At 36.0% G+C, this 13,688-nt stretch overlaps 1 protein-coding gene across 2 annotated transcripts in view; it reads left to right on the top strand.

Annotated features, from left to right (window-relative positions):
- The first annotated feature begins 2,112 nt into the window (after nt 1-2,112).
- The window catches only part of LOC137005405 (NACHT, LRR and PYD domains-containing protein 12-like), a 110,744-nt gene continuing 99,168 nt past the window's right edge, over nt 2,113-13,688 (top strand). For both annotated transcript variants that reach the window (XM_067366277.1, XM_067366278.1), the window contains exons 1-2: nt 2,113-2,267; nt 9,834-9,930. In XM_067366277.1, the coding sequence (XP_067222378.1) occupies nt 9,881-9,930 (50 nt within the window). In that variant the 5' untranslated portion in view covers nt 2,113-2,267; nt 9,834-9,880. The remainder of the gene's footprint in view (nt 2,268-9,833; nt 9,931-13,688) is intronic.

Here is a 13,688-nt window from a genome sequence, read left to right as displayed (position 1 = left end):
TGGACCTGTTCTCTCTCTCTGTCTGTGCGCAGGCGCGAGTGTGGCGGGGCAAGTGGATCGTGGCTGTGAGAAGAGAGAGTGTGTGCAGGTGTGTTTTCAAACTTTTCTATCCCATTTTTATGTACTAAAATTAGATAGCATAGTCTAGTTTAAAGTATTGTTGTATTTTGTGTAGCGCGCCATTTTCTGTTTTCAGAAACATTCAGAGGTCTTTGATGTTGCTTCATGGAGTGAAAGTGGCATCCGTGGTGAGAATAGAAGAGGTTACTTCCATATAACTATCTCTGCCTTACTTTCATGAGAAAATCTTTTTTTTTTTTTTATTATTATTATTATTTCACAGAAAACTGAAACTCCCATTCCATCCCTCACCTTTCAACCTGTTGTATTCCTTCTTACAATTTCTTACCTACATATTTCACATTCTCCCCTTTTCGAAATTCCTTTTTGAAATTTCTGTTCCTATTTTAATTGGAATAGATCTTCCTTTTAGAAAGTATATATTCCCATTCCCTCTTTTTCCCATCTTGTGAAGTTCAATCATTAGCCCATAAGCCATAAAGTTTAATTATTAGTTATCTCCATAACATGTATGCCTTCTCCATTTCAAAAAATACTGCCACCACAGACTCTTTATGTATATGGGCTTTCCTTCCTTTATCCTCTATTTACATTTACATTTACTCATTTGGCAGACGCTTTTATCCAAAGCGACTAACAAGTAAGGAAAACAACAAGCGAGTCTTCATGACGAGGCATATAGACACAAGAAGTGCTCACAATACAAGTTTTATGCAGTGCTCAGAGTATATAAGCTACAATAGAAAGGGATTAGAGGAAGTGAAAGGGATAGAAATAAGAAGTTTTTTTTTTTTTTTGTTTTTTTAAGATGAGGTTAAGTGCTCACGAAAGAGATGAGTTTTCAGCTGACTTTTGAATAATGCCAGGGATTCTGCATTCCGGATGAAGGCAGGAAGATTGTTCCACCAGCAAGAAACAAAGAACGAGAATGTCCTGGAGAGTGATTTTGTGCCTCTCTGTGACCACGAGCCTTCGCTCCTCTAAACACAATTTAGGAAAAAGTTGAAAGTTTTTAGGGGTGTGGTTTGACTCACGATTAACATGGAGAACACACATTAGAAATGTGGAGGATAAATGGAAAAAAAGTGTTAAACATTATGAGGTGCCTCGCAGGAGTGGAATGGAGCGCTGATTTTGAATGATCAAAATATATTGCAATTATTATGCAAGTGACATATCAATAGGATTTCAGTACAATAAACATTCAGACTTTAGTTTTTCAAAGAAAGTATTTGTTAGTTTTATTTCCCCATATCTTTTTATTTAACTGGTATCACAAAGAAAGATATTTTGAATAAAGTGTGTAACCACTTTGGGGCACCATTGACTTCCAGAGTAGGAAAAAAAACTACTATGGAAGTCAATGGTGGCTCAAAACTGTTCAGTTTAACACATTCTTCAAAATATCTTCCTTTGTGGTCAACAGAACAAAGAAAATTATACAAATTTTGAACAAGGTGAGGGTGAGTAAATGATAGAATTTTCTTTTTTGGGTGAACTGTCCCTTTAATTACTGTATTTGCATTGTTTTAAGGGTAGGTTCAGGGTTGGGGTAGGTGTAGACGTTAGTAAAACACAAATAATTTTATTTTTTTATTATATTTTTTTTTTTTGCCTCACTACGTTATTATAACACAAGCCATCAAAATATAAACATCTATGCTAGCCACAGCGTCAGTCTGCCAGTGTTGCAATGCTGAGGTAAAATTATTCAATGTTTCATGACATACTGTATGTTATTGTTGTTTGAATGATTAAAAAAAAGGTAAAGTATTCACGTGGAGGTGACGTATTTCCTGATCAGCCAGAGCCAGTGCTGAACTGACAGACCAAGCAATCGTTTATGTTTTTCATTATTTGGCCTTGCATTGCAGTTTATTTTCTTATTCTAAATGTGATAAACGTCGCGCAAGTTGATGTGTTGGGGAATTTGGCTATTATCACGTAACATTTTAATTATATTCTGATGAAATGAACGAAATGTCTTGAAAAAAGATTCGTTCGTTTTGATGAACGTGATTCAAAGAACCGAGTCAGTAAATGATCCGGCTGGACGTGGGCGGGGTTGGACGTTCACCCCAGGCTGCAGCGAGCCTTACTTGGCCCTGCTTGAAGGATGAAGTGAAGAACACTACATTCTTTCGATTCCTCCGTCCTCGTTTGGCTGTGTGAGAGAGAGTGTGCAGGTGTGTTTGCAAACTTTTCTTTACTAAGAATAGATATAGTCTTGAAGTCAAGTGTTGTTGTCTTTTGAGCGGCAGTCCCTTTTCCCATTTTTCCCGAAAACATCCGGAGCTTTTTAATACTGCGTCATGAAGTGAAAGTGGCGTCTGCGGTGAGAATAGAAGAGTCAAAGTCCCTTTCAGTATAATATCTATAGATCTGTAGACTTTGGTTACTGATGTTTAGCGACAGATTTTGATTCTGTGATCTCTAATGAACAATGCCGTATGTTTTTTGAGTAACGTTACTGTAGAAAAGGCAAATGAATTGGTGGAGTGTGGTTTAGTGACAAATGATGCTTTTAATGCCGTGTCTTTGTGAAATGTGCCACCTTTCATAAAGGATGATTTCTTAGAAAATACCCTGTTTCGCGATGGAATTCCTGCTGTTCTGCAAGCGAAGCTGTTGACAGAGTTGGTTTACATTTTCATTTTCGTTTTCGACATATAATGATAAAATGGTGAATTGAATTGTGTAATAGCAGCACGTTTTGATGATACCATGATAATTGTGTGCATTTTGGTCACTGTAATCACGAAATGAAATTTTCAAACCATTTCATCTCTAGTTATGATGTACTTTAGCAGGTTCGAGCTTTAGGGGTGCTGAGCACCCAATGAGCCCCACTACCACCACCCACCCTCTTTTCACACAAAAACTAAAAATATGTTTATTGAAAAATAACTTTATCATTTTAACATTGATTCAACTAACTCCAAATCCAGTTTTTTTTTTTTTTTTTTTTTTTTTTTCTCTGAGACCTTTTCAGAACACCAGCTTAATTTTGAGAGTTCACACAGACCGCCCCCTGTAACAAACAAAACCTTCTTCACTCAGCTGGTTTTCCTGACTATTAACTCCAAGTGCCTCCTTTTGTAAAAACAGTCATCAGATTGGTTAGATTAGATTCAACTTTATTGTCATTGAACAAAGTAACAGGTATTTGGACAACAAAATGTAATTAATCTTCTGTAAATTATTTACAAATGGCTATCTCTAACATATCTGGTTGCATACAGAAGAAAAACATTAAACTTTCTTTTATTGTCTAGTTTGATAGTCAGCCACAACTGAAAAATAACAGATATAAATCTAGGAATGAATAACAATTCATTTACAAAGCCACAGTGAGTGTTTTCACACATACTCACTGGTGGTATACAGTGATATGTCGTTTGTTTTCACCAGGGCCGGATTGGGACTCATTTTCAGCCCTGGAGTTTCATGCCTTAGACCGGCCCACTTTAATTCACAGCTGACTATATTAAAATAATGTAATTAAAACCTCAGTATATAAGTCTGCACTAGTGCAATGTTCTCTAGAATTATGAATAGGGGCCGTTCACATATCGCGTCTAAAACCGCGTGGAAGGCGCGGCCGCACCGCTTCTCCTTCTTTCCAAAGCGCTTGCGCTCCCGTGGCATCGGTCGTTGCTATGCAACCATGAACTGAGCTCTCCAAGAGGATCAGGATGTTTCTGCAAAGGATAAATGATTTCTAGCCCTTGCATTAGTTTTACTACGAGATATATTGATGGAGATAAGATATAAAAACCACCATGTACAGCTATGATCAGCTGTTCGGCTGAGCTTTTGATGTTTTGTTACGGAAAGGCCATAGCTGATTGGTTGATTCTTGTCACACGACCTGCGGTGCGCTTGCGGCATTCTGAGAAGTTGAGAATTGCATGCGCGTCGATCCCATTATGAGCGTGCCTGCCGCGCGGCTACATTTGAAAATAATGACTGACTTGACAAAAGACGCAATATGTGAACGGCCCCACAGAACTTCTTAAAGCAAAGCATCGCAAGCGTCTTTTGCTTTTCTGTGAGCACAGCTGTTGCTGTGCACTGCGGTGAAAGAAAGCCACGACTTTTCTCACGCAACCATGCAAGAGACTGACATGAGAAACGTTTAAACCTGCTTGCAAGATTCAGTGTGTGCCCGAAACACTTACTGAACTAGAGAGCTGATTGAGACACACCATCTACGATAAATCGTTACACCCCTAATACCTATAGTAATTTAAAAATGTGGTAGCATTGGATCTGGACAGGAAGGATAACTCGGGGAGTTGGAAGGGGTGTGTCGCGATTCTGCCTTCTCACATCGCGATACAGGTTCGTGGACCTGCGTATCGCGATTTCGGTTTCATATCGCATATTGTTACAGCCCTATAAAATAAGTATCAAATTAATGATAAAATTTAACAACAGAGACACACGTACACACTACACAGGTACGCAGTTTATTTGTTGCGCTGCTTTTTTTGTTTCACGCTCTAGCAGTTAATAAACAGAACTGCATGTGTCTTGCGGAAGAACATTGTAACCGGCGCTACTTCTCTCTGTTTATGACTATGGACGAGTCACCCAGGTCCTGTGCTACTCCACAGCGGTGGCGACCCGCTGGACTAAAATAGTCCGAAAATAAACACTTATTATAGGTGTACCATGGTGATTCAGGATACTGACTCCAGTACTCACCGATATGGTTTCGGAATCGGAACAAATTTTAGAATAACAACATTTCTTACTCCAGGTTTTAGGGGTGCTGAGCTCCTTTTTAGGGGTGCTGCAGCACCCCTAAAAAGGGGCTAGCCTCGCCCATGCTATAAAATCAACTATAGTTATGCGATTTTACAGTATAAAGTGCTATTATCCATAAACTGTATTCTCTGACATTAAAGGGTGACGTCTTTAGGCCTACAAAAACTCTTTCAGGTGTAAAACAATTTGAATAGTTGTTACCCAGACAGCAGTGGTGTTCTGAAATGAGGAGGCACATTTTTTATTTATTTATTTATGAATCAATGTAAATTCATGCATTACTCTTAAAGGGTTAATTCACCCAAAAATGAAAATTTGTCATTTATTACTCACCCTCATGCCGTTCCACACCGGTAAGACCTTCGTTAATCTTCAGAACACAAATTAAGATATTTTTGTTGAAATCCGATATAGCTCAGTAAGGCTAGCAATAACATTTCCTCTCTCAAGATCCATTAATGTAGTAAAAACATATTTAAATCAGTTCATGTGAGTACAGTGGTTCAATATTAATATTATAAAGCCAAGAGAATATTTTTGGTGCACCAAAAAAACAAAATAACGACTTATATAGTGGCCGATTTCAAAACACTGAATGTGGTAATACAATTCATTAATGGATCAGAACTGATCCTTTAAAGTTAACAAAAATCTTTAAGTTAAAGTACGCAGTCTGACATTATTATGACTTATTATGACACTTGATCTGAGAATATCTTATCTCTCTAGGATCTTGACTCATTTGAGTGCAACAAGACGGATAAAATGTTTGTTCTCCTGACTTGCTTTTAAAGGAAACCACCTGTATCAGCAACAGTCAGTTTTCACCACAGTTTTGAAAAATGCTACAGAAGTGGGCGTGGTTAAGCTGTGGAGTGGAGGGGGAAGAGTGGAGACTGACAACACAGCAATGGCTTCTGATTCAAACTGTTTTATTTTTTTCTCATTAAAAGCATAATAAAAGCTTCCAACAAATGCACACTGCAAATTACTATTACATGCAACACAATATACACATATTTGCTGTAATTTAGTACACAAATAAATGCACAGCCATTCACATTTTGTTCACTGCATCGATTACGAACACGCTGTTGCATCTTTGATAACTTTTGAGACTTATGTTGCGGCGTTTTTGTAAGCCGTTTGATCAGTTAAAGAGCCGTAAAGAACGGTTACGCTCACAATATGGATGAATCGCATTTGTGTCGAAGACATTGATATTGAAGAGAATTTGTGCGGCGCAGAAACTCTTACAAAGCAAAAACAAACACGTTAAAGTAGAGAAACACTAATAAAATATTACTCCAGTAAAAGAGACTTTTCTAATGCAACACAAGAAAGACAGACCTAAAATAGTTTAGTACTCAGTCTGACATTATTATGAGTTATTAAATTGTGATTTTCCCACTGGGATAAATAAAGTAACTAACTATCTAACTAACTATTAGGACACTTGATCTGAGAATATCTTATTTCTCTAGGATCTTGGCTCATTTGAGTGGGACAAGACCAGATAAAATGTTTGTTCTCTTGACTCACTCTTAAAGGAAACGGCCTGTTTCAGCAACAGTCAGTTTCCACCACAGTTTTGAAAAATGCTACAGAAGTGGGCGTGGTTAAGCTGTCCAGTGAGACTGACAGCACAGCAACAGCTTTTGTTTCAGTTTTATTTTGCTCTTGTTAAAAGCATAAAAAAAGCTTCCAACAAACGCACACTGCAAATTACTATTACATGCAACACAATATACACATGGTGTTTGCTGTAATTTAATACACAAATAAATGCACAGCCATTCACATTTTGTTCTCTGCATTGAATGCGAACACACTGTTGCATCTTTGATAACCTTTGAGACTTATTTTGCAGCGTTTTTATAAGCCTTTTGATCGGTTAAAGAGCCATAAAGAACGGTTACGCTCACAGTGTGGATCAGAACTGATCCTTTAAAGTTAACAAAAATCTGTAAGTTAAAGTAGAGAAACACTAATAAAATATTACCTCCAGTAAAAGAGACTTTTCTAATGCAACACAAGAAAGATAGACCTAAAATAGGTTAGTACTCAGTCTGACATTATTATGACTTATTAAATTGCGATTTTCCCACTGGGATAAATAAAGTATCTAACTAACTATTAGGACACTTGATCTGAGAATATCATATTTCTCTAGGATCTTGGCTCATTTGAGTGGGATAACATTGACTCGCTTTTAACTGCTGCATGTTTGATCATCGAATTCACAAATGAACCATTCAATGTTATTGTGAACATGTTCATCTAATAGAATCGGCTAACATGATTCCCTCACAAAACAGACATCACTATTGGGTTTCGGAGATCATTTCTATTTCGTTACTTTAAAATAACATGGAACAGCATGTTCATAAAACTTTACAAGGCAGACAGTCTATTGGTCTGTTGCAGTGTTATTTAAACATACAACTGTACCCGACATGGCTTCTGTGAAATAAGTGTGTATTGCCATGTTCTTTAAAGGTCCCGTTTTTCGTGTTTTTTTGAAGCTTTGATTGTGTTTATAGTGTGCAATATAACATGTGTTCATGTTTCGCGTGTAAAAAAACACAGTATTTTTCACATAATTTACTTATCTGTATACCACTGTTTCCACTGTCATAAAAACGGGCTGATGACTTCCTTGTTCTATGAAGTCCCTCCTTCAGAAATACGTAACGAGTTCTGATTGTGCCAGCGGTTCCTGTGTTGTGATTCGACAGCAGCTTAGCGAACCTTGCCCGGAAAGGTCACGCCTCTTACCATAACGTGGAGATGCAAGTGCTCAGTGCTGCACATAGTTTTACATGTGGATTATAATTTTCGGGAACCGAGTTAAACATAAATTTAGTGATGTGACGTTTGACACAGAGGCTTCGAAGCTTGTATCAGAAAAACGAAACAAACATCTCACAGTGGAAGCACTGTATCGGAGCTTGATTCGTTTTGCCATAACCACGTGATCGGTGACGTCCGAAGCTTCGTTTTCGCACACAACCACGTGACTGCTTTGTATTCTGATTCACATAACATGAACCTTTGCGCAGATGTGAAGTGTCATTTGCTTTTTAGCAAAAGAATATGCCATAATACGAATAAATATTTACATGTGTTCAGTTTGTATTTATTCCCAGTTCATACTTCATTCTATGACAATCATTTATTTTGATAATATATGCCAAAGCTTGCCTATTTCTCCCCCCAAATTTTATTCAGACTCATTTATTCAAATTGTGTAAGTGAAATGACACGTGAAAGACTTTTTTTATGTATAATAATAATTTACATTGTTTTATACGCTTTTCATAACACATATAACTGATTTATTACATGAAACAGTCCAAAAATAGCTGTCGTCTAGGACACAAAGGCAGTTTTTCCACCTTTTGACCACAAGATGTTGTTAGCGTGCACTATGTTGAAAAGCTTCGAGTAATGAACCTTTTTACTATACACTTGAGGGGAAAGCCTCGGTGCTTCACAAAGCTTCATTTTGCCATCACTACATAAATTGTAACCATTGACCTCTAAGTAAAGCGTCCCAGGGAAGGCCAAACAAAGGTGATTGGACTGCGGGATGAAAATAACAGCGTTTCGACGACATGGCGACAAACACACTCTACAAACGCAACTCTTGCTATTCTCCGTGGGAGCGCAACAAGACCACGCCCCCTTTTTGTGTATTCCTGTGGGTGGAGGTTAGTCAAGAAACTGTTTTAGTGACGTCATTAAAGAAGGAAGTAAAGGGATGTAGTCCAAACTGGCCGTTCGATGTAGGCGACTTCTGTTAAATAAAATATCTCGCTTGGCATTGAACTTTGAGCTTTAAAATTTTACAGATTTTATTTATACTCTAACAACAACATTACACACTAACTAAAGTTTGAAACATGGGATCACGAAGAACGGGACCTTTAAATTAAAACAAGACTGATACAGGCCTACTTCTCATTTCCTTTCTCATACTATGGTGATATGAAGTAGGCCTAATCACATTTCATCATTTAATTCATAATTCAGACCTGACCTCCCTGCTGTGGACAATCAACCAATACATTTTAGTTTAAATGCTGTGGGGTTGTTTGTGCATTAGCCTAAAGACCAGTTTAATTTAGCAAAACAATAATTTCAGGGACATTGCGAGATACAATCTAATGTTTATTTTTTTCTTCTGAGTATTATAATGAAGCCTTTGTGAAACTGCACAGATTTTCCTGATCATCTACTACATCCATCACCGATTACGAACATATTTCATATCATGTGGAGTGACACGTGCAGCCCTGCCCAGTTCTGCAGAACAAACATGATCATTGTTCTTCACTTGTTTTCTGTCAGCAGAGGGCAATGTACACACTACAGTGACACATGCCTATTTACTGTTATACTGTCTTATATTATAATATTCAAATTTATTTGCTAATACTAGCATGTTATTGGTGATGAGCTTCTGGGTCTGTGTTTGGATCAGACTGTTTTATCTCTCACCAGAGTTCTTTCTCTCTCTCACTCATATTAAAAGTGAAAGTAAGTTCTCATGTCACCATTTTAGGCTGATGAAATATGAATACAATACAGAAAACAGAGCATCAGAGTTTATGCAGGAATTTCCATATGTCTTTATGATTTTAAAGCTGGAGGATTTGAGCTGTTTCTTGTAATAGTTTGATCGAGGCGAGTGTGACTTCTTCATATTAATATGAATCTCTGGAAGACATTTTAAGGGATTGTTTGTTAGATGTAAAATCTTTAATAAAGGTTTTTTTCACTTCAAGGCTTCTTCTGTGTTTGGTGATGTCTGTGATTCTTCAGAAGTTTAACAGCATATGTGTAAACATGACTGATCTTGAGTTAACAGTCACATGATCCTTTTTCTCCCTCTCGAGATATGTTCAGCTAAATTATGAATGTTGTTTAATTAATTTAATCATGTAATTTTGTGTCTGAATGTTTTGTTGATTCAGAGTCAGTGGAAGAGATCAAACTAATCAGATTGACGTGAAGCTTCATCATGGCTGATTCACAAGGATCTGTAGAAGAAGATTTTTCTCCAGGATGCAGGTACTTTCAACAAAGAATATTGTATTACATAATACTGTTAAATATTATATTACATCACAGAAAAAGATCACAGATTTTTTTCTCCCCTTCTGATCACAGAAACAGTTTACATTTTTTTTTTTATTTAAAAACATAAAACAATTTTAGTATTTCCTTAAATTACATTTTAAAAAATCTAAATCCATTCTTAAACTACCAGCGAAATGCAACAGATTTAAATTTTATGTCATTATTTTTATTATAGTTTTCTTTTATTAAACATAAAGTGTCGGAATTCCTTTTATAGTAGCCTACCTTTCCAAAATATCTAAATCCAGTCTTAACCTGCCAACGAAATCCACCAGATTACTGACTACTATTATTATTACAACAACTACTTGTTTACATAAGGTAGACATATTGTTAAATGACAGTGTTAAATACCAACACTGTGTACAAATGCAGTAACAAACAAAAACAAAACAAAACCCTCACAGTATCAATATAGCAATGAAGGGTGTGTGTGTGTGAGTGTGTGAGAGAGATAGTTTATCTGCTTCAACCAACAGCAGCACGGAGCACAAGTTAAGCAAACATTTCTTCACTTTAATGCAAGTTACAGAAAAACAAAATCTGAATGTACATCAGAGGGCATGTTGAAAAATACAGTACAATTTACAATCATGTACAGTGTTTATAAAAATTCTACACCCCCTGTTAACAGCTTAGTTTTGTGAAATAAGAAAGAAAGATAGATAAATAAAATAAGAACTTTTGCACCTTTAATCTGAAATTACAACCTATGCAATGCCATAATTGTAATTGCAATGCCAGTGTATAGTTGTTTCACCAATGCATTATGTGCTGGTATTACCTTATGAACTGTGATTACATTACAAGTCGTAATCATAATGTAATACATTTCTCATGCAATAGCCTATTACATTATGTGCAGTTAGTTTTTTTTAATTGCTTTAATGCAATTTTTACAAGCAACTTGTAAATTTTCAAACTCTTAGTACTAATATCACAACAGATCATCAAAAGTGCTTTTTTTTCAAACTTTTCAGCATGTTTTAATTGTTTTAGTACAAAACACAAAATCACAAAGTATCCTTTTTACTACACAAAATAAGTGTTTCATTTGTATAAATGTTTCATTCACAGTTACTGCCTTTCATAATACTATTATCAAACTTTTGATTTGCATCCCTTTTCATTCAGTTTAATACACTTGTCTATTATTTAATACAACTGAACTTAATGGTTAATTCATGAATCATTTGGTACATCTATAGATTTCTATAAATATTGATTCTATAGGCATAGATTCTATAGAACTTATTTGCAATTTCTGATATGGATAATCAAATGTAATGAATTATACGCAATTTATCTTAGATGTTGACCACAAATTTCAAAGTGTGTGTGGTTCTGGTAAACACTGTATTGTGAAAAAAAATGTCCCAACAATGATGGTAATACCAGTAATGTTAGACCTTTTTGTTTTTTTGGGCCCCATGAGGAAAACAGCTTATACATCATCTGAAATTATATTTTTATAAAATGTAAAAATTCAGAAAGTTTTCTGTGATAAGTAGGTTTAGGGGTAGGGTTAGTGTGGGGGATAGAATATACAGTTTGTACAGTATAAAAATAATTATGCCTATGGAGAGTCCCTGTAACCAGTGAGAGAGAGAGAGAGAGAGAGAGAGAGATACAGATACAGATACAGATATAATACAGATATAGAGAAATTTGTGTACACAGAGCAGGACAGAGTACAAGGAAAAATAAACAGTCACTGACTGTATAACAGATTGATCAGAGATGCATCAGAAGAAGGGAGACAGAGGGCATTGTTTTACATTATAGTAGGGATGCACCCCATCCGAATGATGACCAAACCTTTACTGATGTTTTATAAAGTTTATTGCGTCCGTTTTCACTCCAAACAAATCACCACAAAAGCTAAACAATACAGAGCACAAGAAGTGCGCAATAAACTCTCTCTCTCATCATCAACATTACTCAAACTTATTACACTTATTACAACTAATAGTTAGCAAATACAGATCTTATGCCTTTTCGGGGGATGCTAAATAAACTGACAAAATTTAAATCTGCAGAAGAACTGTGTGTTCTCATCAGACGGTAGACTAGAACACCCGTCAAAATAAGAGTCCCGCCTTAGTAAAGGAGATGGTGCAGATCTCATACATATTTAAACTTACAAAAAATGTTAATGTATACAAAAACAAATTAGAAGATTAATCACAATAAAGGCTGTTACAATAAAGGATTAATATGTTTATATTTTAAACAGTGAAGAATATGCAGTGTTATTTTACATTTGTTTACTTTATTTCTGTACCTGAAAACTATTAAACCTACCTAAAAAGCACTGTTTATTTCATATATATCTTTGTTCTGTTGTCTTTATATGTATGCCTGCTGAATGTTAAATGGATCCAATCCATGTTTATTAAAAATTATTTGATGATGCAGCAATAAACCTTATTTAAAATATGATCAAATTATTTTATATCTATTTTGATGACAAAATTTCAAAAAAGAGAGGAAGTGACACATATTGGTATCTGTATCGACCAATAATTGTTTGTTAATATCGGTATCTGCCAAAAAATAATATCTGTGCACAGTATTTAGTTTTTATTATGAGTGTACACAAATAAAAGTAAACCAGCAGGTTCTGGGTTTTTTTCTCAACACAGTTTTGACTGATATTTAGTGTACCTTAACCATGCAGCAAATATTTTAAAATAGCATGAAATAAGAACTTTACAAATTAATAAATTAAAAGAATACCCTATGCTACCCTAATATATAGTCTGCATGATTTTTAATTGCATGGCATTAAAGTTAAATTCCATAGAGAAGCTCCCAAAAAGCGAACCTCCACTTCTGCCAACAGGCAGTTCTTGCCACTTATTGCCACTCGCCATTCTCAAGTAAAGAATTTGGATGTTGAATGGTGCTCTTTTATATGCTAATGATATTAATTAGGGGGCGTTTACAAGGTGGAGATCTGAAACCATTCAGCTGCGCACAATTTCAAGATCATTTGAGTTTTGTAGATTTCACATGTGAAAGAGGCATATACACGTTTTTTTTTGTGCATACGTTCTTTTTTCAACATCACACGTACACACATTTGAGAAATTACAATTTTTTCTCGAGCCTTTGGGTCTCGAAAATTATTGTGCATACAAGTCCAGCACTGTCTGTGAAATTTGCTCGGGACAGATGATGGAAAGTCACTGGCCCAGTTTCAAACAAACTCTTTATTAAAAGTCACTGGTCTACATAAAAACAAGTTGACAAGACGTTGCGGTGTTCATCCAAACACTGTGCTCAGTTGTAAAAACACAGGAAGTAACTCCTGTGGCAAATATACACCTACTACAGTCACATGATCAGCACACAAGTACAAGTAACATGACTTAAGTTAACCACATAATATGCTTGCCAGTGTAGATGGTATTCCTCACCACTTATGGTGGTACCACTCCTCCTTCTGAGGTGGAGCATTCTGACCTGTCCATACAGTGACGTGGCTTCGTTTCTAAGACAGCATTATATTCGTGGAACAGAAGATGTCTCAAACCCCTCCTCTATTCAATGAGGGACGCTCCGCCTTCACATAAATCACCTCCTTTATGCCTTATTCAAACCATATATCTTCTCTGTCCAGAATCCTCACCTCATGGTGATGTAAGTTGTTTATTTTGTTGTAGGTGCATGTAAACTGCTGAGTC

This window comes from Chanodichthys erythropterus, chromosome 17 (assembly GCF_024489055.1).
Source record: "Chanodichthys erythropterus isolate Z2021 chromosome 17, ASM2448905v1, whole genome shotgun sequence".
Classification (NCBI taxonomy): Eukaryota; Metazoa; Chordata; class Actinopteri; order Cypriniformes; family Xenocyprididae; genus Chanodichthys; species Chanodichthys erythropterus.
The sequence above is the reverse complement of the archived record's forward strand: the minus strand, read 5'-3'. Positions and strand labels throughout refer to the sequence as shown.